The sequence below is a fragment of the Gymnoscopelus braueri genome (assembly GCF_963280865.1).
Source record: "Gymnoscopelus braueri genome assembly, chromosome: 2".
In the NCBI taxonomy this organism is placed as follows: domain Eukaryota; kingdom Metazoa; phylum Chordata; class Actinopteri; order Myctophiformes; family Myctophidae; genus Gymnoscopelus; species Gymnoscopelus braueri.
This window is the reverse complement of record NC_137604.1, coordinates 33,475,665-33,498,021: the sequence shown is the minus strand read 5'-3', so window position 1 is coordinate 33,498,021 and position 22,357 is coordinate 33,475,665. Positions and strand designations below refer to the sequence as shown.

At 41.8% G+C, this 22,357-nt stretch overlaps 2 protein-coding genes across 3 annotated transcripts; both read right to left on the bottom strand.

The window, feature by feature from the left end:
- Nucleotides 1-414: 414 nt before the first annotated feature.
- cpz (carboxypeptidase Z) lies at nt 415-13,174 on the bottom strand. 2 transcript variants are annotated; one of them, XM_080446560.1, is made up of 13 exons: nt 13,040-13,174; nt 11,856-11,888; nt 10,815-10,866; nt 9,962-10,284; nt 8,592-8,807; nt 7,789-8,024; nt 5,181-5,342; nt 4,810-4,968; nt 4,350-4,485; nt 2,805-2,944; nt 2,457-2,556; nt 1,729-1,874; nt 415-801 (listed from the first exon to the last, which is right to left on the bottom strand). In XM_080446560.1, exons 1-13 carry the CDS (start codon nt 13,134-13,136, stop codon nt 595-597), a joined length of 2,007 nt encoding a protein of 668 aa, XP_080302686.1. In that variant the 5' UTR covers nt 13,137-13,174; the 3' UTR covers nt 415-594. The 2 variants fall into 2 exon arrangements, with proteins under 2 accessions (XP_080302686.1, XP_080302687.1); XM_080446561.1 differs by having other exon boundaries at nt 7,828-8,024.
- Nucleotides 13,175-15,175: 2,001 nt separating this feature from the next.
- Nucleotides 15,176-17,209, bottom strand: gpr78a (G protein-coupled receptor 78a; the record flags this gene model as incomplete). Its single annotated transcript, XM_080442149.1, has 3 exons — nt 15,176-15,413; nt 15,887-16,000; nt 16,533-17,209. The coding sequence occupies 3 exons, from the start codon at nt 17,207-17,209 to the stop codon at nt 15,176-15,178; spliced, it is 1,029 nt and encodes a 342-aa protein (XP_080298275.1).
- Between the last annotated feature and the right edge of the window lie 5,148 nt (nt 17,210-22,357).

Here is a 22,357-nt window from a genome sequence, read left to right as displayed (position 1 = left end):
TATTCAGAGAACATGGGGGGCGCTAGAGGCAATATTTTTTTAAAGTGGGTGTCGTGCTAAAAAGTGATCAAATGCCAAAATCTGATTGCACAGTTTATATATGTATACACCTCATAATATGCAAATACACATGAATACGTCAGTGGTAATAGCAAAGGCATGTCTACGTATACGTGTTTTTTGGAACCGAATAATCCAATTGTGGCCACAGATCAGCCTTGACATTTACAGTTTGTGATGATAGAGAATTTATAATTATAGACGTTTTTTTTTTAATCTATATACTCTAAGTAACAATGCAACGGTACTGCCTATATGCAATTCTGCTTCTAATAGGCTTTTTTTTTTATCTCTCCCTGGAAAGTAGGCTAATAATCATATTTTAACAATCCAGTTTAATATAAAATCTGTCATTTGGCAATCAATTAGAAGTTTTCTAAACTCTATCACAAAATAATAAATAAACATACATTTTCAGAGTAGAAGCCTCAATTTTAATTTGGTGTTGGAGTGATAAGGAACCATGGATATTGGATAGGGGGGAAGATGGCAAAAGAAAAAAAATGGGGGGATTTTTTTTTGAGAACCACTGGTCTAGACGTTTCTCAGAAGCCAAGTAGGTGGATTGATACCAGACTGGGAGAAGTAGTTCCACCACCATGGTTTCTCCTGACGCTCCAGCCCTGGTTCGCCCGGCTCGCCCGGTTCACTGTGGGTCTCAAACTTGTTGTAGGGGTCAAAGCGGTCCCAAGAATCCACCATGGGGAAGAGGTCATCGTTGATGTCAGGCTCCACAGGCTCCTGGATAGTGGATGTGGGCAAGGATGTAGTACATGTTTGAATAAGAATATACCAGTGGTTCTCAACCAGTGGTCCTTGAGGGGGTTCTAGGTGGTCCCCAGCTAAATGATGGAGAGTTGTTAACCAAATGGACCCTTATAGATCTTTAACTCTTGAGGGTGTATGAAACCAAATGGACCCTGACGGGTCCATTTGGTTTCATTTTACGCTCTCAAGAGTTAAATTATTGTTAAACATCTGCATTTACTTAATTAGAGAATTGTTATTTTGATCAACGTTAGTCTGTTTATCTCTCCTATGGTACCACATCAATACAGCATGGAATTGTGGACAAAATCTTATCCAATGATAACAAAATATGCCAACAAAAACAAAAATGTTTTGGGTCTGAGAGGCTAGATCTCATCAAATGGTGGTCCATGGCTTAAATGCCCAATAAATAATGGACCTTGATATGAGAAGGGTTGAAAACCACTGATATATACAATCAATTATCATTAACAATATTGTAGTGGCAGTGGTAGTGATGAGGTGTTAAGGAGGGAAAAAACTGGCAGGAATTAGATGAATCACTTAACCACTTAAATTTGGAAACAGCTGATCTACCAGCTCACAACGTGTCGCATTGTGACACGTTGCGAGCTTGAAGATCAGCTTTCTTTATTTCATTGACTACTTACTTTTTTTTTTTCATATAATTGTTGTTTATCACTGTTATTATGCTGCTACAATGTCCGAGGAGCCGAACAAAAATATGTTTTACTATTACCTGCACAAGCCGTAAAGATAAAGAACCCTTAACATTGAACCCTGAATGCCCAAACTGGGGATGCCAGGGTTGAAGTAGTTAAGGGATTTTAATTTGCTCCAGTTTCTTTTAAATCAAACAGGGTTTTGTCAAATAAGCAACAAATTGTGGTTCCATACCTTCCTCAAGACAAAGTCAACCCGCCCTGCCTTGTTCATGTTGGGAGGCAGGTAAATCCTCTTGCTGATCTTAGAGTAGCCCGTGGCTGAGGCGGTCAGGATGTGGGTACCAGGGTTTAGCAGACGCCAGTAGTCTCCATCATCCGCTGGAGAGACGTAGAGATGGAGGGATGGACGGATGGAGAGATAGAGGGAGAGAAATGTGGGGAGGGGGATTAGGATAGCATATAAGCTGTATGTTTGTGAAATAGCATGTACGTAACATAACTTGTTCAATATTATTGCTGTGTTTATATATCTGCTGTGTGCAATGGATGATTCATGCCTTGTCTCACGTTCATTACTGTTCACATTGACAGTAGTTCTCACACCTGGTCTGACCAAATACTCATTGTTATTATTTTATACTTATATAGTTACTTTTTTCATATGTTCTATTACATTTTATACGTTTCTGTCTATATAATAATCTATACAATAGTATATATCAAGATATGCTATATTTTTCTTTCTTCTTTTTCTTCGATGTATTGTAAGAGCGACGAACCAAGTCAAATTCCTCATATGTGAACATACCTACCAATAAACCTCTGATTCGTTGCATCACATGGCTAAAAGCTAGATTTAAACACATATCACCTGGAGTTGGAAATAAAATATTCCCAAAAGATATTTCTATTGGGGAAAAACCTATGGAATGTTTAATTTAATTGAATGATGCTTCTTACCTGTGGTGACGTCTTTTCTGACACCCCTGATAGAAATGATGGCTCCTTTGATCCCAATGCCATCCTCATCCTTCACTATTCCTTTGATCCCTCGGTGGACCTGCATGTGGACAAGGACATCAACACAGATGGAAAATGAAACGGTCACTTTTCACTCTTTGTGGGGTTGAATTATTAATGTATTAATGTAATATGTGTAAATGTAACATAAAATCACAGATAACATGCTTTGTTTTGCTGTGAAATATTCATAATAGTAACTCCATGTAGCGATGATGGACTGTTAATAATACAATATCTACAGTCTGATACCAAGCCGGCTTTCACTCCAACCAGTACAACACTCACAGACTCCATGAAACTGAACAGTGCCTCCTTGTTCCTCCTCCATTCAGGATAAAGCTCAGCCTCAGAAGGAAACTTGTCACAGCCGAGCTCCACCGTGATCTCCAGACAGTTGGTGTGAAGGTAGTTGAAGTCTGACATACCTGGGAGGGAGAGAGAGAGAGGGAGGGGGGAGAGAGAGAGAGAGAGAGAGAGAGAGAGAGAGAGAGAGAGAGAGAGAGAGAGAGAGAGAGAGAGAGAGAGAGAGAGAGAGAGAGCAAACTCAGAGATGGTTCCGGCAAATGGGATTAGTATCTGGCTTTTCAGTCTCCGGAGAGTTTTTTTTAAGTCAAGCAAAGTCAAGTTGATTTAAAAGGCAATCAAAATTGAAAATACAAATATAATAAAAATAGGTAAAGATGAAATGTGACAAAAACATATAGAAGGTACATATACAAACAATACATAATATACAAACAATACAAACGTGTAACATAAGAAGGTAATGTAGTAAAACAATAGTCTAATTTAAAATGGAATAAGATTGGGGGTAAACGTATAATTATTATTATTGTTATTATTATTAGCATAAAACTGATTGTAAAATAAACAATTTGCAGTAACCACACACTTTAGCCTAACAAACGTTTGTGAAAAGAAACGTATCTTTTGATCTAAGGGATCTGGTCAGTGTATAGTGAACATGTCAACAACATAGGAAGAAGCTAAGCCATTCATACTATAGATTTAAAGCAATAAGAAGTACTCTAAAATCAATTATTTGTTTCAATCTTTTCCCACATGTGACATGGTTAAAGGTAGGGTAAGTGATTTTCTTTGGTTAAAATAAGTGTTAAATAGCTCTATATTCTGATAGTACTCATTGCTATAGAGTGTTTGTTCAGTATTAGGAGTCTCCTTGTCTCTCCAGCTCTTTATTAAGATTTTTCGTTTCAGTTTCAGTTTCATTTCCAATTTTATCCAACCAGGACAGAGAACTCGATCAGGATACAGATTAAACAAGTGAAATGACACTAAGAAATGAGCAGACAAAATTGGAACTGGAACACAATACAAATTAAGCTTAAAAATGGGTACTTTCTCCTGATTGGCTGAGATTTTGACACCTAATGAAAAAATTATTTTCTGTTTATTAAAGAGCTGGAGAGACAGGGAGACATCTGTTACTGAAAAAACACTCTATAGCAATGATTACTATCAGAATATAGTGCTTTAACCTTTTAACAAAATACTTTTTGTTTTAACCAAAAAATATCACTTACCCTACCTTTAACTTCTTCCCAGATAGATAAACCATTCCAGGACCAGGTGTAAAGTAGGTGTAATGCTGATCATCACAAATAAATCAATGGATCCATATTCTAGAAAACACAGATGTCTCTACCATCTTCCATTGTGTTTAACCACTTAAACCCTCTAGTCTTAGTGAAATCTACAAAATAGAGCTTATAGATCGGCTATTTTGGGCAAACGTTCCCCCCAGAATAGGTACTGTATGCTGGGGTTCAAGTGGTTAATCTTCATTTTGCGGTTCTGTTATAATCTCACCTCCAGCGAAGCTGTACCACAGGGCCCCATTAATGATCCCCCTGGTTCTGTAAAAGGACGCTCCGCACCGCTCGGTGTCATTGTTTGACATGGTGGCATGGGCATCTGCATAGGTACGAGCCAGCTGCTTGAAAGCCTAAACACAGGGAGGTATGTAAGATTATGATATCTACAAAAAAGTACTATTACTTTCCATTTAAAATATCTCTCAATCTCCCCAACAAGCTGACAATGAATGCTATGGCAGACCTTGCCACACATTTTGCGGCTTGTACCGGTATGAGTAGTGACAAATAAACCTTCTTGATTCTTGATTTGTTTCTACCTGCAACATCCATCCAGCCATCCATAAATACAAATGTAATGATAATTCTTCAAAGTTTCCAACTGCTGTGCAACATGTTGCGCGGGAAAAAATTACCTGGAAGAAATGTTGAAGTGAGCATAGATGATGCTTTACCTGTTCATCAGGCGTAGGTGAGAACATCCTTTCCTCCTGTGGGTGCTTGGAGAAGTCAAACGGGTAGGAGACCACTAGCTCCCCTCCGTGGAGGCTGGCTGACTGGACAAAGGGCACTGACCTGATCCACTTCATCACTGCAAAGGTCTCTGGTGCCACCTACAGACCAGAGGGGGAAAGTGCAAATAGTTATGTGGTACTGTACTTGGAAAAACAACATACATTTCGATATATTCAATATAATTATTCACTTGTATGGTTAGAACATAAACCAAAATATTCCTGAGCATGTAAGACACCAAACCAACTCAAAAACAAGCACACATAATCAAAATGAACGAGAGGGCACCCAACCACTGACGTCCTCTTACCTTTCCAAACCAGTAGTTATCAGGGATGGCAATGTGGTCAGTTCGGTAGTACCTGCTGCGCCGATTCCGATAGAGGACAGAGGTGAGGTCCGGGAAGTTGCGATTCAGATCTAAATTTTGAGCATTGGTCCGACCGTTGGTCCAACCATTCAACAAGTGACCCTGAAATGGTTGGATTCAAACATATTGTTAGGATGTGTGAATTGCGGCGAACGGGACGATGGATGGAATTGTTAAGTGATTGGATTAATGATTAATAATATTAATGATATTGATGATAATGACAGTGATCATAGTGAATATTAGTGGTTAGCAATGCGTGAGTTCAGGGAAGCAAATATTGAGAAATGTGAGTATTATGTGTGAGTATTAGACAGTAATAAAAGGGAAGACCATGTTAGATTGTATTGGTTAATGTTATGATTTACTGATGTTGAGACAAGGCCATGTATCCGTCATGAGAATGAGACCCAGCAACAGGACTTGAGACAAGAAGCTGTGAACAGTAGGCTATTCAACTACAAATACCCATAGGTTTGGAATGAGCACAACCTCCATGACATTTCTGAATGACTCATTCAGGGCCACTGATGGAAGAAGAGTGATTTCTACATAAAAAGATGGAATATGGAGATACAAGGTTTCTGCCCAACAGCAACGATTCTCTATTTGGATGCCCACACCAGTACTGACTGTCACTTATGCCTCAATGTTGCAGAAAAGTGAATTAATGTAGAACGGCAGTGAATCTGCCGATCTACAAGCTCACAACGCCTCGCATTGTGAGGCGTTGTGAGCTTGTAGATCGGCTATTTTCACAATAATTATCTGTGGGACCGGGTCAAACAAAATGTAATCTCTCAACTTCTACAATTCCAAGTGCTTGTCAGGGTTGGGGGGTCCAACGTTCAAATATGATTATTTTGGGGGGTTGAGGCCTGAAAAGGTTGAGAACCACTGGGCTAAGACATGAGGCATTAGTGACAGTATACAACGTTCTCATGGAAGGTTGTAGTGGGATTAAAAGGTTGATCTACGTACAATGGTACATGGTTTAGCTGTAGATGTCATTGTAAAAGTCACCCTTTAAGCTGACTGCACTGCTGATGTACTATTATTTCCAAGGGGAATTATATTATTATAATCTGATCATGTGGATCCTTGAGTTCCAGATCTAATTCCAGTGTGCATTTCAGACTTCACATGGCCAGTATGTTGTCATCTGTGAAGTATCGATGATGTATGACTCCAAATTTGGGAACGGTTTCAGCCCAATCTTAGTCCCTTTAACCTCCATTATAAAATTAAAGTTAAATCCCCCCCCCCCCCCCCCACAAAATTCTAAACATATGTGAAAGAAAATGTGCGGAGTTGACCTACTGGCACTGTGCACGAGAACTGTGGCGCTGATCAGTCCAGCGTTTTGAGAGATTAGCTCCTACAAATCCATGCCATAAAAATGTAACTGGTCGGGTGGATTTCTTCTACAGTGGCTTCTATACACCATTGAAGTGATGATTAGAGTAGACCCAGCATTCCTTAGTAGTTGAAAACAAAGTGAAAACAGAACAGCTCTCCCACTGCCACTACTAACTACAGTATTATGCAGTATATTTCTTAAACAACTTCTTTTGAATATAACTTGTTTAAAAGTGTACACTTTTTTTTATGTTTCTGGTAGACACTATTTGATGGTGTTTCTCCCTAAAACCTTTATCCTCCAGTAATTCTTACAGACAGATTTTGAGACCACTCATTGGTTTGGTTTATCTGGTAGTGGGAGAGCCAGCCCAGACCAACAGACAGACAAATGAGCGGCAGGACCAAAGTGCACTAACTGGTTGCTTTTACCTTAGTAAATGAAACAGGATCAGAGCATGAAACCTCCAGATTTCAAACCGTAAGAGTATTTGGCCGGCTGCACCACTGATTTGTGACTAATTGGCTGCTTAAGTAATTAGAATATTAGCATATTGATGGCATCGTTACATCCTTGAGAGACAAAAAGTTTCACTTAAGTTTTTTTCTATTGATTAGTCACCCCATGGAGACTTGAATTCATGGATATCTTTTAGTTTTTGTTGCATTCCTGAGCCTATAATTTGATGACTAGTAAGGCCGGTAGGAGGCGGTTCCGGTAGGAGGCGGTTCCGGTAGGAACCGCTGCCGGTCATCAAATTATTGGCTTAGGAATGCGACAAAAACCAAAAAATATACATGAATTCAAGTCTCGATGGGGTGACTAATCGACAGAAAAAAAGTCATTTTGGGGGTGAACTATCCCTTTAAGCACCAACATAGAGTGGGGCAGGAGGTGTTCCTAAATCAGACGCTATGCTGTGTCTACTGTCTAGTATAATGAGCATGGACTAATCCTACACTAGATTAGTTGTTTAGAAGGGAAAGCCTCACAACTCCCAACATAAATTGCTACAACACTGCCATGAGGTTGCAACTCATCAAGTAGCATTGTTATAACCCACGTATCATGTATTCCACCCAAAGCTCAACCCATGGACCCCACCACCAGTCGGGACAGAAAGCTGGACAGCCAATCGGGAGCGGATAATGGCGGTTTGTCTTTTTTTTATGGGTTATCAATATTTACTTCCTGTTCGCTGAACTCCGGGTCATTTCTATCCTCTACCTCTGAGGCGGCCAGCTCGTAGCCATCCGGGTTCATGGAGGCCAGGAGGTGAATGCGGGTGGTGTTAATGAGGGTCTGGACACGCTGGTTGCCCAGCATGTACTCTGAACACAGGTACTGGGCCAGATAGATGAGGAGCTGGCGGCCCAGCACCTCGTTGCCATGCATGTTGCCCACCAACTTGATCTCCGGCTCCACTGAGGATGGGTGTCGAGAGATGGAAGAGATTTAATGAATCATGGATAGGGCAAGGGAGGGCAGAAAAGGGGAGGGCAGAGGATATAAATGAAGGTAAGGAAGGGTAGAGGACATCAGTAACAGTAAGAAAGGGGAGAGGACATCAATGAAAATAAGGAAGGGTAGAGGACATCAAACTCTGAAATGAAAGTTTGTTTATTTTTCAGTTTTGGTGGTATAGCTATATCTGTTTGAGTACACAGCTAAATCTGGAGTGTTACTTCTTAAAGTGTAAAATTGTAGGATTCATTTGTACACTTTCAGAGTTATAATAAGTCATGTTTATCAATTTTTTCTTCTCATTCTCCCCATAAGTGCCTTAATTGCTCTCTATAACTAAAAATCATATTAATTGCATGGTGACCTAAACCAGTGGGCTCCAGAGAGACCCTCTGGGTTTATTGAAGGGGTTCCATTTGTACACTCTCAGAGTTATGGGGGTCCTTGGAATTAAAAAGGTTTGAGAAACACTGACCTAAACTATAATTGCATCCTTATATGGCACACATTCATTCGTCAACACTCACGTAGCTCATGCTGTCCAGGGTTGTCCGTGAACTCAATGACCAGCAGGTCCCTGCCTTCCACGCTGCGTCCAATGCTGTAGACATGTGCGATGTTGGAGCACTTGGCTGCAGTTCGCTTCAGCAGGCTGTACATGTGGGCATTGGAAGTGTAGGTGAACTGGATGATGGTACTGGGTTCTTCTGGAGAGAGACTGGACATAGCTCGCTCCTGTCTGGCTGGAGGAGCCAGACAGGAGGGAATAATGGTAAGTAGAGAGAGAGCACAATGGAGGAGAGAGAAAGAGAGGGAAAAACGAATGGAAGAAAGTAGACCAGGGCAGAGAGAAAAGGTGAGAATTTGATCTTGTCCAACAACGTGTCCCTTGCTGAAAATAACGGATTTTCAACTGCAAAACGCAATCAAATTCAGTCCTTGATGTGGAGCGAAACAGTCATATGCAGTGCAGTGTTGATTTCGTCGACTAAAACTACGACGAAAGATTTTCACTGACGAAAACTAAATAAAAACTAAGCTAAGGTGACTAAAACTAAGACTAAATATATTGACAATTTCGTCAACAAATAAAAACTAGACTAAAATGTTAGGGAGTGACTAGTGGAGAAGAGATCCAGTAGAACTAAGACAAGTCATTCTATGCGTTTGGTTGCGCTCGGGTGTTGCGCTCTGAAAATAGCCGATCTACAAGCTCACAACGCGTCGCGCTGTAGATCGTCTATTTTCAGCATGCAAACCAAGTGTAAAATCAGCCATTACGACGCCATCAAGGCCCGCCAAAATACATTTTAGTCGACTAAATCAACTGCAGATGTAGTTGACAAAAATCTAATGATATTTAGTCGACTAAAACTAGACAAAAACTAAATCAAGATTTTCTGTCAAAATCAGCTCTGGTCATATGCTGGAGTATAAATGAGGCTTTAAAGGTTCTATGACATTCATTTTCACTTTTTTTATTTTTTATGTTTTTTGGGGGGTTTTATGACCTCAATTACACCTAAAAAATCTGAACTTTGAACATTCAGTGGATTTTCTGTGGTCTGGGGTTTTCTGAATAATTAGGTTGACAAGTAATCTGAGCTTGGCCCTTCGGCAGTGAGGTCACAGCCGATTAATCCCGCCCACTCTCCCCTATCCTTTCCTTTGGGGGGGGCGGAGCAGAGGCGATGATTGACAGGCAAAATCCCTCACCAGCGACACCCGCAGGCAAAGATTTCTTTTTTCATTGCAGTTGAAAAGGCTTTAGAAATGTGAGAGCCATGGATCAATGGAGTGGATTTTTTTGTTACAACTTTCTATACACGTTTGAAGGACCATGACAAATACTTTTAATGTGTGGTAAAACTGAATGTCATGAAACCTTTAACCTTACCTTTCAAGCCAGCCAGGGGATCGTAGCAGCCCTCTTCATCGCTGGCAAAGAAGCGGTCACAGTCCAGGAAGTAGGGCCAGGCCATTTGGATGGACTCGAAGACATGGGCGCAATCCTTCCTCAGCTCGTCGCATGTCCTGCGGCAAGGCTTGATAATCCTGTTGCCCTGGCAACGAGGGGCGAGCACGGAGCATCCCACGAGGCGTATGTCGGGGGAGCACTCACCGTTGGTCAGGCCGTGGATGACGCTCAGCAGGAGGTACTCTGCTCCGGACTCCACTTCCACGTGACTCCGGTGGCCCAGGGTGTTGGGGTACATGGTTCTGGAGAAGTAATATTTGAGCCCCGATTTATACTTTGTCGCATGATGGTAGAGGACATCAGTGAAATGTCCTCTACATTGCATTATGGTGTCATGCATTGAAAATAGTAGACATACAAGCTCACAACGTGTTGTGAGCTTGTGAGTCGGCTATTTTCTTCAGGGAGCGAGGAGCATAGGCCTAAATTAGTCTTTAGACCAGTGGTTCTCAAATATTTTCATGTCAAGGACCTATGTTTATTTGCCCACGGACCCCCATTTGAAAAAGTTTTTCAAGATTTATCAACAGTTTTCGAAAATAGCTTACAATACATCACAATGAAACACATCGTAAGCTTATGAATAGGTTTGTGAAGTGTTTAAACTGTTCCTCATTTTGCTGGGGACCCACTGAAACCCTCTCCAAATGGACGCTTACACTCTCAGAGTTCTGGGTGTTTGAGAACCACTGCCTTTACAGGATAAATAGACTGCTGGACCCATTTAATTGGCAATGATTACCTCACCTCAAGAATAACATGTGTGACCCACCTGGAGTAATCCAAATCATGACAGTAGCCCAGGTTCACTTCTGTACATGTAGCTGTAGAGAGAGAGAATGGGAGAGGTAGATAATTACACACTCTAATTTTAGGGATTTGGTCCCTTGTTTGACTTCTGTCACACTTACAAAAACAAATAGTGAAACCATTGAATCAAGAGTACAAGAGAGCTTTGTGGTTCTCTTTAACCACATGAATCCTACTGTCTCTGGGCATGTCATTATTGGCGAACATTCAGTGAAAACAAGCAGACATTCTGTGGAAAAAAAGCTAATCTAGCTCAGAACCCATCGCATTGTGACAGTGACACGTGAGCTGGTTAATGATCAGAGTTTTGATCAGTAGTGGAAAAAGTACTAAATTGTTTTACTTAAGTAAAAGTATCAATACTGCAATGTAGAAATACTCTGTACTCTGTGAAAATTTACTTGAGTAAAAGTACAAAAGTATTGCTATCAAAATGTACTTAAAGTACTAAAAGTTGAAGGTACTCATCATGCAGAATGTCCCATCACAACTTTTCAAAGTGTATAAAATCTACAAATCTTTTGAAAATAGCAGATCTACAAGATGCGACACATTGTGGATTGGCTATTTTCAAATGGCCAAAATGTATATAGTACAGTACTTGAGTTGAGTAAATGTACTTAGTTAGTTTACTTTACACCACTGGTTTTGATCAATACAGTGTCTGGAGTTTCTGATTAGACATTTTGAGACGTTTTTTTTAAAGACCCATAAATCCTATCAGACAGACTGATAGTGCTAGAAGGCTGAAGGCAGTCTAACTACAGTATGCAGGGGAGGCCTGTTGCATCTTGCAGGGACACTTGGTATTTGAAACAGCTTGGTGGAGTTCCAGCCCGCGGGAGGTCTCACATTTGGGGTCTAAGACTAAGGAAGTGGAGGACAAATGAAAGATCTAATCTTTCAAATTACTTCAGGAGGGCTAAGATAAGATTCAAAATAAATACATCATTTTTTATAATAATAATAAAAAAAAAACTATTATGTCTGTTAGGCCACCTACGTTTATCCTCAGGTGAGTTGTTGCTGCATCTTCCTATGAAATACAAACATCAGCAAAACAAATATCAGCAAAAAGGAGGCATGGTAATAATGAAGATTATTACAATATTCATAGCTATAGGCTAAGTGTAGGCTAAGTAACAGGATAGTTGGGCACCAACGAAGAGTGGGCACCTCGTGTTAAATTGGCTATTTTGTCCAAAATGTTAAAAAATAAAATATTTGGGAAACAAATTTGACAATTAAGGTGTAATATTTCTACTATTGCTACAAATTGCTACAAAACCTGTATATGCAGTCATTTTGGGGCATAAACAAGGAGTTGAAGGATAGAATTAAGTCTGATTATGTACTGTGCATGTTCACATCATGTACATTTTATATGACTTAAGACCATTTTTCAAATATTTAATTTTTTATAATTTTGTATCCTGTACCCTTGCCCCCCGAACTGTTTACTGAACATATTTTTCTTTTTGATTTCTACTCGTTTATATGATGTTTTTGCGTATATTTGTCTGTCATTAAATGTTTCGATTAATTAAATACAAATGGACCCCAATGGAAACAAGCCATTGTGCTTTCTTGGGTTTAATCCTTTCGGCATCCTTTTGTATAGAACTGTACTTTCTGTGCTTTCTTTTGCAAACTGTTAATAAAGTATTAAATCAATCAATCCGTATACTAGCACTAGCCTAATACATCACTAGGCAGGATCCAAATCACACCGCTAGGTGGCGACAGCTTCAAAGTTATGACATTCGACTGGGGGATAATAATACGTAGCCTACTGTAGTGTAGCGTACAGAGTTCTCACTGTGAAATAATAATAAAACAACTACGTTTTACATCTTTTGATGTGTGAATTAGCCCATATAACCTACCGGACAAACATAAAGCGACTTCAAGCTCAAAATTGTTAATCTATTATAAAAGTATCTATGATATTATTCTACTTTGCATGGTGAGGCGACATGCATAGACAGAGAGGCACTTAAAAAAAGCAAGTTCGATCAATTTGGAAATTAAAGCTCGAATCTAGGAATATATTTCAAATTTTAGTTAAAAAGCAATGCTTTTGTGCATCCGCTTAGGATGATCCAAGCGCACTTATTTCCAAAGACATCGTTCCAAACAGTGGTTCCAAACTCCTTTGACCTAAAGCGTCACGCACGTTTATCTTACCGAATATGTCGTCTTGTGGGTCACAGTGTCGCTGCCGTGGAGGTAAACCCCAACTTCTAGTCAGGACAAGCAAGAGCGCCGAAAATACCAAAAGCATGATGTTGTAGCCTAGTTCTTGTCAACAGCGGTGTGATGTGGCAGTGTGTGTGTGTGTGTGTGTGTGTGTGTGTGTGTGTGTGTGTGTGTGTGTGTGTGTGTGTGTGTGTGTGTGTGTGTGTGTGTGTGTGTGTGTGTGTGGAGCTGCAGCTCCTCTGATCCCTGCAATTTACTACCTCCCACGACAAGGAAAGCTTCTCTCCTTTGTGCGCGGAGCATCCCTGATCCAAGAGAGTATAGCCTAAAGCAGTGGTTCTCTCAAAGTGGGGTCCGGGGACCCCCCAGGGGCCCTTGAGGGTTCCAGGGGGTCCACAGCAAAATTAGTTAATAGGATATAGCATCAAAATCGGTTTAACCACTTTAACGCATAGCCCACATGTAGTTCTTGACAAGAACTACATGTAGTTCTTGACAAGGCTACAAGAACTTCTTGTAGCCTATATATATTGTATTTTATTGTATATCTTTAAATGTATTGATGAATTGAATACACAGGACCACAATGGGGGGGAAGCCCCTATAGGTCTTTTTGTGTTAATCATAACCTTAATTAACCTTAAAATCGTACCACTGTACTGTTTACAAACTTTTAATAAAGTATTCGATCAATCAATCAATCAATCAATCAATCAATCAATCAATCAATCAATCAATCAATCAATCAATCAATCAACTCACAACGTGTGTGAGCTTGCAGATCAATCCATAAAATCTTGGAAAGAATTTGAAACATTTTTAATAGGCTGTTTTACATTTTAACAACACAACTGTGAGTCCCTGGCACAAAACATTTTCAGATTGGGGTCCACCACTCCACGGCCAAATGCATAGCATAGGCTATTAATTCGGGGGTCCTTGAAATAAAAGTATGCACTGGCCTAAATGCCTGATAGCCTAGAATTCTCTCCGTTTCAGACCGTGCAGGACTTACAGCCTACCTATCATATTTCACTGCAGACTAGAGGAGCCCAACAGTGCGTGGGGGAGCACGCCACGGGGAAGAAGAAACGTGGCTTGTGTGGGTGGAATGCTTTATATGTCTGCTGTTTGAAGCATTCATTGTGCACAGTATTTAGGGCATATAAGAAAAAAAGACAGGCTTTCGTTGAAAAAGGCAAACTTTAATATTTGCATCAAACAGACAATATAATTACTTTTTTGTTTGTGGTGAGACAAGACGATTTAATCACAAATCCAACATCAACCACAAATAGCAGCCGGAGGCTATTATAAAAGGATCCTCCCCTCCCCATAGCCTATTGTAGGCCTGTTTATGCTAAGTCCGCAATGCCAATCAATAGCACATTGAGACTTGTGTCAAATATAAAGTGCGTTACAAATTAAATGCATTATTATTATTCATATTATCATTATACTGCTGACAGTAGCCCTAAAATGTCTTAACCACTCGAACCCCAGCATCCCTATTTCTGGGGGGAACATTAGGCTAGATAGCCTACACCCAGGCCTGCCTACACCATTGGTTATCAACCAGTGGTCCTTGAGGGGGTTCGGGTGGTCCCCAGCTAAATGATGGAGAGTTGGTAACCAAATGGACCCTTCTATCTTTAACTCTTGAGAGTGTAAAATGAAAACAAAGGCTTTTTTACGCTCTCAAATAGTTAAATTATTGCTAAACATCTGCATTACTTAATTAAATAATTGTTATTTTGATCCACGTTTGCCTGTTATCTCTCCTTTGGTACCAACATCAATACAGCATGGAATTGTGGACAAAATTGTATCCAACGATAACAAAATATACAAAGTTTTGGGTCTGAGAGTCTCATCAAATGGTGGTCCGTGGCTCAAATGCCTAATAAATAATGGACCTTGATGAAAAGGGTTGAAAACCACTGGCCTGGCCTACACCACCAAAGAGTTTTGGTTTAGACAAAAGGCAGTCCAAGTAGCCTAGTCCTACAGTTGTAAAACTCAGTGTCCGTTGTATTAACAGTGGTTAAGACATTATGAGAGTTCTTCCGACCTTGAGCCAGTACGCTCATATATATGTTTCAAGTCCTGATGCTCATTTACGCATCAGGCTATTCTGGCGATGCCGTTGCCGTTGTCGTCCGTGGTGTCGAACGTACTCGTGCTGGCACACGAATCCCTTCGCAGAATCTTGTTGGTGACACCTGTCAGGACGTCCCAGTATGGCTGCCTGAGTAGAGAGTAGACGAACGGGTCACTGGCGGCCTTCGCGTAGAACACACATTTGGTCGCGATTCCCCAGTAGCGGTGGATGCGCACATGATAGGGCAGTAGCTCGGCCAACCTGTGGAATGATAAAGAGGGTCAATTAACTGCCAGAGGTGGAAGAAGTACTCAGATATTTTACTTCAGTGAGAGTAGCAATACCACGATATAAAAAATACTCTGTTACAACTCTCAATTCATCATAAAAACGTGTGTTCCCATACCGGGAGTCGAACCCGGGCCGCCTGGGTGAAAACCAGGAATCCTAACCGCTAGACCATATGGGATTATATAATCAGAGTTTACAATTATCTATACTCTAGTGAAGGATTTGCCTCTGAGATGTAGTGGAGTAGGAGTAACAGTATTGAAAATTGGAAACATTAAAGTAAAATACCTAAAAATTATACTTAAGTACAGTACTTGAGTAAATGTACTTATAGTTACTTTCCACCATTGTTAACTGCCCGTGCATTGATGCAAAGTATAGGGCAGCAATGATATGGCTGTAGCCTAGGTCATACATGATGATAATAGGCGTTAAGTTGTTACCTTGTTAGAATATAGGGTGAAAAGCAAAGGATGAAGGAGCCGATGAAGACGCAAACTTTCTTCGTGGCGCGTTGCCTCCTCTTCTTCTGTTCCACCAAACATCTCTCTTTCACACTGAGAGAGAGAGAGAGAGAGAGAGAGAGAGGGGGGGGGGGGGTTAATTTGTGTTTATCAAAACAAATGTGGCATATAACATTCATGTCAAGGACCACCAACTTGACACTTATTAGCCCGCGGACCCCCATTTGAAAAGATATGCCATGCAGGGACCCCCATAAGAAAAGGTTTTACGGCTCTAACAGTGATTCTCAACCATTAATTTCAAGGACCCCCAGTTTGACATATATTAGGCAGCCTAATTTAGGCTACGGACCCCTATGGCATTTCTATCTCTGGGACTACAATTTATATCGTAAAATCAATGTTAATTTAACTCTGAGAGTGTATACAAAAGGAACCAAATGATCCATTTGTACACTCTCAGAGTTACAGACCCATAAGGGTTCATTTGGTTCCTAACTATCCATCATTTAGCTGGGGACCCCCTGGAATTCCCACAAGGACCCCTGGGGGTTCCCGGACCCCACTTTGAGAGCCAATGACATATAAGACTTGACAAAGACAGACAGGTGCCCCTCCAGCATACCTTGGGTGTATATCGACCAGCAGCAGCAGTGTCTGCACTGTGATGACATCCAGACTCTTGCAGTGGAATCTGGCCACTCTCAACACCTTCAGGTAAGCGACGCACATGATGAGGAGGCAGAGCGCAAAGCTCGTCGAGTGGAACATCAGCGTGAACACGGCAAAGTGCCACCTGTCGCTGCCACTTGCACCTCCGTCCAGGTGAATAGTACACGAGGCATACGTGTGGCTGTAGCCTCCCCAAGCCATCAAAACCTCCACCAGGGAGAAAGTCAGCGAATGCAGCAGACAGTATCCCACCATGAGAAACGCGTCCCTGTAGCGCATCTTGCTGCAATAGCTCAGGGGAAAGACCATCGCTATCCACCTGTCGATGCTGAGTGCGGCCATGCTCAACATGGCATTGGTGGTGAGGAAAGTCTCTGCGAAACTGACGGTCTGACAGAAAACGTCCCCGAAGGGATTGTCGCCTTTGGCGACCCCAAGGAAAGTGGCCGGCATGTTTATGACGGTGAGAAGGATGTTGGAGAAAGAGAGGTTTAGGACAAAGATCCCAGGCACGTGGGATCGGATCTCGGCGCTCTGGGTGAAACATAGCAGCACTGACACGTTGGACAACAACGACACAACGGCGACCACGACAACGCACGCTCCCAGTAGGATTTCGGGTACGTTCATCTCTCGAATCTAGAGGCTATGACAAAGTTGTTGGGGAGATTCCGCCATGGTCACCGGTTACGCGCCACGGGAAAGGTCCCAAAAAAAGCAATGACGAGTTGTCAATCCCCCCCTTCAGCTGTCACTCAGAACACCAACTTGGCTTGGTGCAGAAGAATGAAGAGAGAGCTGTCCAGTGCTGAAATGGAAAACCACGCTCATCTTGTTGTGCAATTCAGTGCAAAGTAGCCTAACTTATATTGGGCAATTTAAAATGCCGTCATATTTAGATTATGTTATCTGCAAGTAAATTTCCATATAGGTATGTACTTTTTTCTTCTCCCTCATTACTGTTGTACTCCAACCCAACGAGCTGTGGAAGTATAGGGACTTCTGTTCTGGCACTCCAGCACTCTGCATGTACTAGCGGTCATGCGCACTAGGCAGCCCCATCTCCTCGTGTTGGTTGTACCCTATGATTGTACCGTACATAACACTGCACGTGCGGTCTGTAGCTGGCTCATGTGACGATTTGAGGAACAATCAGGCAACTGAGGCAAGCAGTACAGTTAATATGGAAGAGAGTGATATCATAACATGTGCACCTATTCCAATCATGATCTTTGTCAGCATTTGTCCATAATTATGATTGAACATTGAGTCCATCCAAGATGCAAGAAAACATTTTGTACCATAACACATTTTCAATATGTACCCCCAACATTATGTATTTAAGGCACGTGTGCGTATGTATGTATGTACTGTATCTATGTGTGTGTGTGTGTGTGTGTGTGTGTGTGTGTGTGTGTGTGTGTGTGTGTGTGTGTGTGTGTGTGTGTGTGTGTGTGTGTGTGTGTGTGTGTGTGTGTGTGAAGATCAAGAGGGTTTTATTTGTCACTCACTCATACAAGGTAAAAGCAGCGAAACACATGTTCTTCAAGATGTGCACAAAAATGTGTGTGTGTGTGTGTGTGTGTGTGTGGGGGGGGGGGGGGGGGAGAGAGAGAGAGAGAGAGAGAGAGAGAGAGAGAGAGAGAGAGAGAGAGAGAGAGAGAGAGAGAGAGAGAAGGGGGGAGAGATGTAGAGAGTTACTGTTGGTTTTCCAATCTCCTCCAGGAAGCCTGCAGTGTCCCAGAAAAGTGTTGATCAGACTGACAGATTTGGTTTAAGCCCCCCTCCTCACCTCACCACACCCAACCTCCTCCCCCACCCCCCACCCCGGGCCCCCAACCATCAGGTGATGCAGCGAGAGAGAGAACCACCATCTCCATAGCAACACCGCATCTCTGGAGCTTTTCAGAACTCTTTGAACCTCGGTTCCTTCAACGCTGATTTGCGTTCATCTATTCTCACCAACATTTAATGATGTTCTACATCATATTCTATATACTGTCGCTGTAGGGTGGAAACCTGCTTTACAGCCCAAGCCCCTTGATGTGTAGCTACAGGTGATTCAGATTGACATTCACATAACTAATGCTGTTAGATCTTAAAATTGAAACAGAGAGACAAAGGTAAAGAGAAACTGAACAAAAGCAACTCCTTCAAACATATTCAGTGGACTTTGCCAAACATAGAACATGGCAACAAGGCCAATCATTAACCTGAGACTGAGCTAAAAGAAGTATAGAAAAAGGTGGGTCTTGTTAGATTTAAAATGAGCAATGCTCTACCAGCAGCCCCGAAAGTTCTAAAGTCCCCCATTAAAGTTTAAAGCTGATCTAAAATCATGGCTAAGACCAATCGAATGGGTCTTAGCTAAATTCAGTCCCCGACTGGCCTGCCCCCAAGTTTGAAAACGACTCGCTCCTTCGGTGAGCTTTGTTATGTCCCTTGAAAGTGTCATCCTCCATGTGTCGCATCCCTGGCCCCACACCTCCTTTTTGTTATTATCATGAATTGCTTTGATATTTCTATGTTGTATCCTTGTCTGTTGCACTTATTGTTTTATTTGTTGCGGCAGTGGCTCAGGGGTAGAGTGGCCGGGTAGAATGAACTGGAAAACCGCAAGATTCCCAGTTTGATCCCGGGCTGGGGCGCTCCCCTAGAGTTAGTGTCGAAGTGTCCTTGAGCAAGACGCTGAACCCCTAATTGCTCCCGATGAGCAGGTTGGTGCCTTGCATGGTTTCCTCCGCCATGTGTGTATGAATGGGTTAATGGCACAATCAATGTAAAGCGCTTCGGATAGAAGCGCTATATAAATGCACCATTTACCATTTTGTTTTGTCCAGTTGTTTGAGTGCTGGAAGTTTAATTGACCACAATGGAAACACAACGTTGGCTTTTTTGTGTGTCATCCATTTGCAGTCTTTTTAACTCATTGTGCTGTGCTTAATCTGGGATGGGAGATTATTCCAGAGTTTAGGGGCAACATGAACTCAGTTTCCATTATTTTGAGTCCTCTTCCTCTCTCTGCTTTTGTGTCTGTTGAGCTGGCTGATTGGCAGCTTGACTGTTTGGCTGCATTAAGGCTGGAGCTGTGTCTGGGATGCTTGGCTGTTTGCCTGTCAGGATGTCTTGATGGTGGGTTGATCGGCAGGTCGGCATGTCTGCTGAACAGCCCAGCTGGCTGACGGCAATCCTTCTGCTAGTTCACTTCAACGGTAACTGACAGAACGGACCCTGAGGCAATTGAGTGTTAATATGTGGGCAATGTAATAATAATGCATATGTTTAACACACACACACACACACACACACACACACACACACACACACACACACACACACACACACACACACACACACACACACACACACACACACACACACACACACACACACACACATTAAATGCAAAGAACAGATGCCTACTGTACAATGGAAAAATAGTTTTAAACCCTTTAAATACGCATATTTTTACATTTATTCAGGCAAACAAGTGCCTCCATTCGGGGAAGAGTTTTGAACTCGAAATGTGTTGCAGAGTAGTCTGTAAGATCTTTAGCCTTTTGTGTGTTCGTTGTGAAGTTGATGATGCATATTTAAAGGCATTAAAACTATTCTTGCATCGTCTCCTTACTCATCTGTTTTTTGCATTGGATTTTTTGCTTCATACGACTCTTCCCTTTTGTGTGCGGTTGCTTTAAATTCCCCAGATGTTGTTTATACGTCCGCTGTTCCCTTAAGCTTTGGTCACATTCAATCATTAACTGCTTCTTGGACGTTCGCATTAACACTCTGTGCTATACTGTATGTCCAGCAGGTTACCTCCTTAGTTATCATCCACTAAACTCCTCAGCATGTGTGCTGTCCTAGAGTGCCTGGTGACTTAATGACTCAATATCCATAAAGGAACAACCTCTAGGTCAGAGAGAGATAGAGAGAGAGAGAGAGAGAGAGAGAGAGAGAGGTTGGGGCAGAGACGGGGTGGGGGGTAGTGGTGGGCAGTAACTGAGTAGCCTACATTTACTTGAGTAGCCTACTGTACTTAAGTACATTTATCAGATTTATTTTAATAGAAATATTGTACTTTTGGCTCTACTGCATTTCAAGGAACGGACTCTTGGGACCCAAACTTAAAAAATTCTATTATGCATTAACCACTTTAAGCCCTAATTAAAAAATAGGGCTTATGTTTTAAAAATTATAATTGCATGTGATTCACCCCTTTTTTCCTCCTTTTTTGCTTTACATTGTTTTACATTTTGAGGGAAATGTTCAAAATTTCAATACAGCAATGCGTTGACATTAAAACGAATTATGTACTTTGTAATTTGTACTTTTGAATACATGAGTTATGAGTATTTAAGTGAGTATGCATACTTTGTCCACCATTGGTGGGGGGTAATGGAGAGAATGCTATCGGGAAGGGGGGAGGGTGAAAAAGACCCAGAAAGAGGGGGAAAAAAGCAGTGGGAGTTTAGAGGGTTCACCCTCCATGCATCTAGAGGGAAGCTCAGTACAGTGTTCACGTGCCCTCCATGCCATGCCATGGTGTCCCAGCTAGGGGCTGACAGCACGTTATGCAAGCAGCACATTGCTGATGGCAGAAGCACTTAAAGAAGTCCCGTTAGCAGGCAGTGGGGTCCGGCTTCCCCAGAGCCTCTGGCTGTACAACCGTGTATGTGTGTGTGTGTGTGTGTGTGTGTGTGTGTGTGTGTGTGTGTGTGTGTGTGTGTGTGTGTGTGTGTGTGTGTGTGTGTGTGTGTGTGTGTGTGTGTGTGTGTGTGTGTGCGTGCGTGCCTGCCTGCCTGCCTGCCTGCCTGCCTGCCTGCGTGCGTGCGTGCGTGCCTGCGCGCGTGCGTGCGTGCGTGCGTGTGTGCATGATTGCGTAACACGTACAGTACCATGGTTGGATACACAATATGGAGGTTTCACCTCAATTACTTACAGTGCTCTCCTTTTCTATTTCCCCGCTATTTCTACCGTATTTGCCTTTCGTTGTCCTTCCGAGCTTACTCTGTTTATATCGCCCATTGTTTCGTCCCATCCATACATCATCCATACAGTACAGTACATGCATATAACATGCCTGCCATGTCCATACATCTGCCGTTCCATTTAGCTACAGTATCCATTGTTCACAACTCACAATAACTTACAATTGACACTGACAGCAGAGGGGTTGGCTTTCTGGTGACACTTAAACCCTCTAGACTAAACTGTACCTGAATTGGCTCTGTACTTTTTTTTCCTCTACACCAAATGATCTTCGACAAAAATAGCCGATCTACAGGCTCACAACGCATCACGTTTTGTGAGCTTGTAGATCTGCTATTGTTGGTGAAAGTTCCCCCCAGATAATGGATGCTGGGGTTCAGGTGGTTAAACTAAATGGGAAAATGGAGTTGACAAACATAAAATGGCCCTGCAGAACTGTCTGTTCTGTGTTTTTTTAGATTCCTGCTGAACTCATTACTCATGGACTACTGGGATGAACTCTACAGAACCCTTACAGATGCTTGTTAAGGATAATTGTTGTGAGACTTATGTATTCACTGTTGATAGACTGTAGGCTGCATTATATTCATAAAGATATTCACTGTTGAAGGCTGGTTGATTCAGTCTCTAATCCATTGTTGACAGTCTGTGCATAGTATATTGATATATTCACACGGTGATAAATGTACGTAAATGCATGCATATATTCTCTGGTGATTTAATTGCACATTTAAACTGATATTTATCTATACAATACACATGTGTTAACTCATTTAAACCAAGACT

Coding starts and splice junctions, on each gene's coding strand:
- cpz (XM_080446560.1), bottom strand. CDS start 13,136: ATGCTTTTGGTATTTTCGGCGCTCTTGCTTGTCCTGACTAGAAGTTGG. Junction 10,285..10,814: donor CATGATTTGGATTACTCCAG/GTGGGTCACACA, acceptor TTACTTCTCCAG/AACCATGTACCCCAACACCC. Junction 4,486..4,809: donor CACCTACGCCTGATGAACAG/GTAAAGCATCAT, acceptor CCCTGTGTTTAG/GCTTTCAAGCAGCTGGCTCG.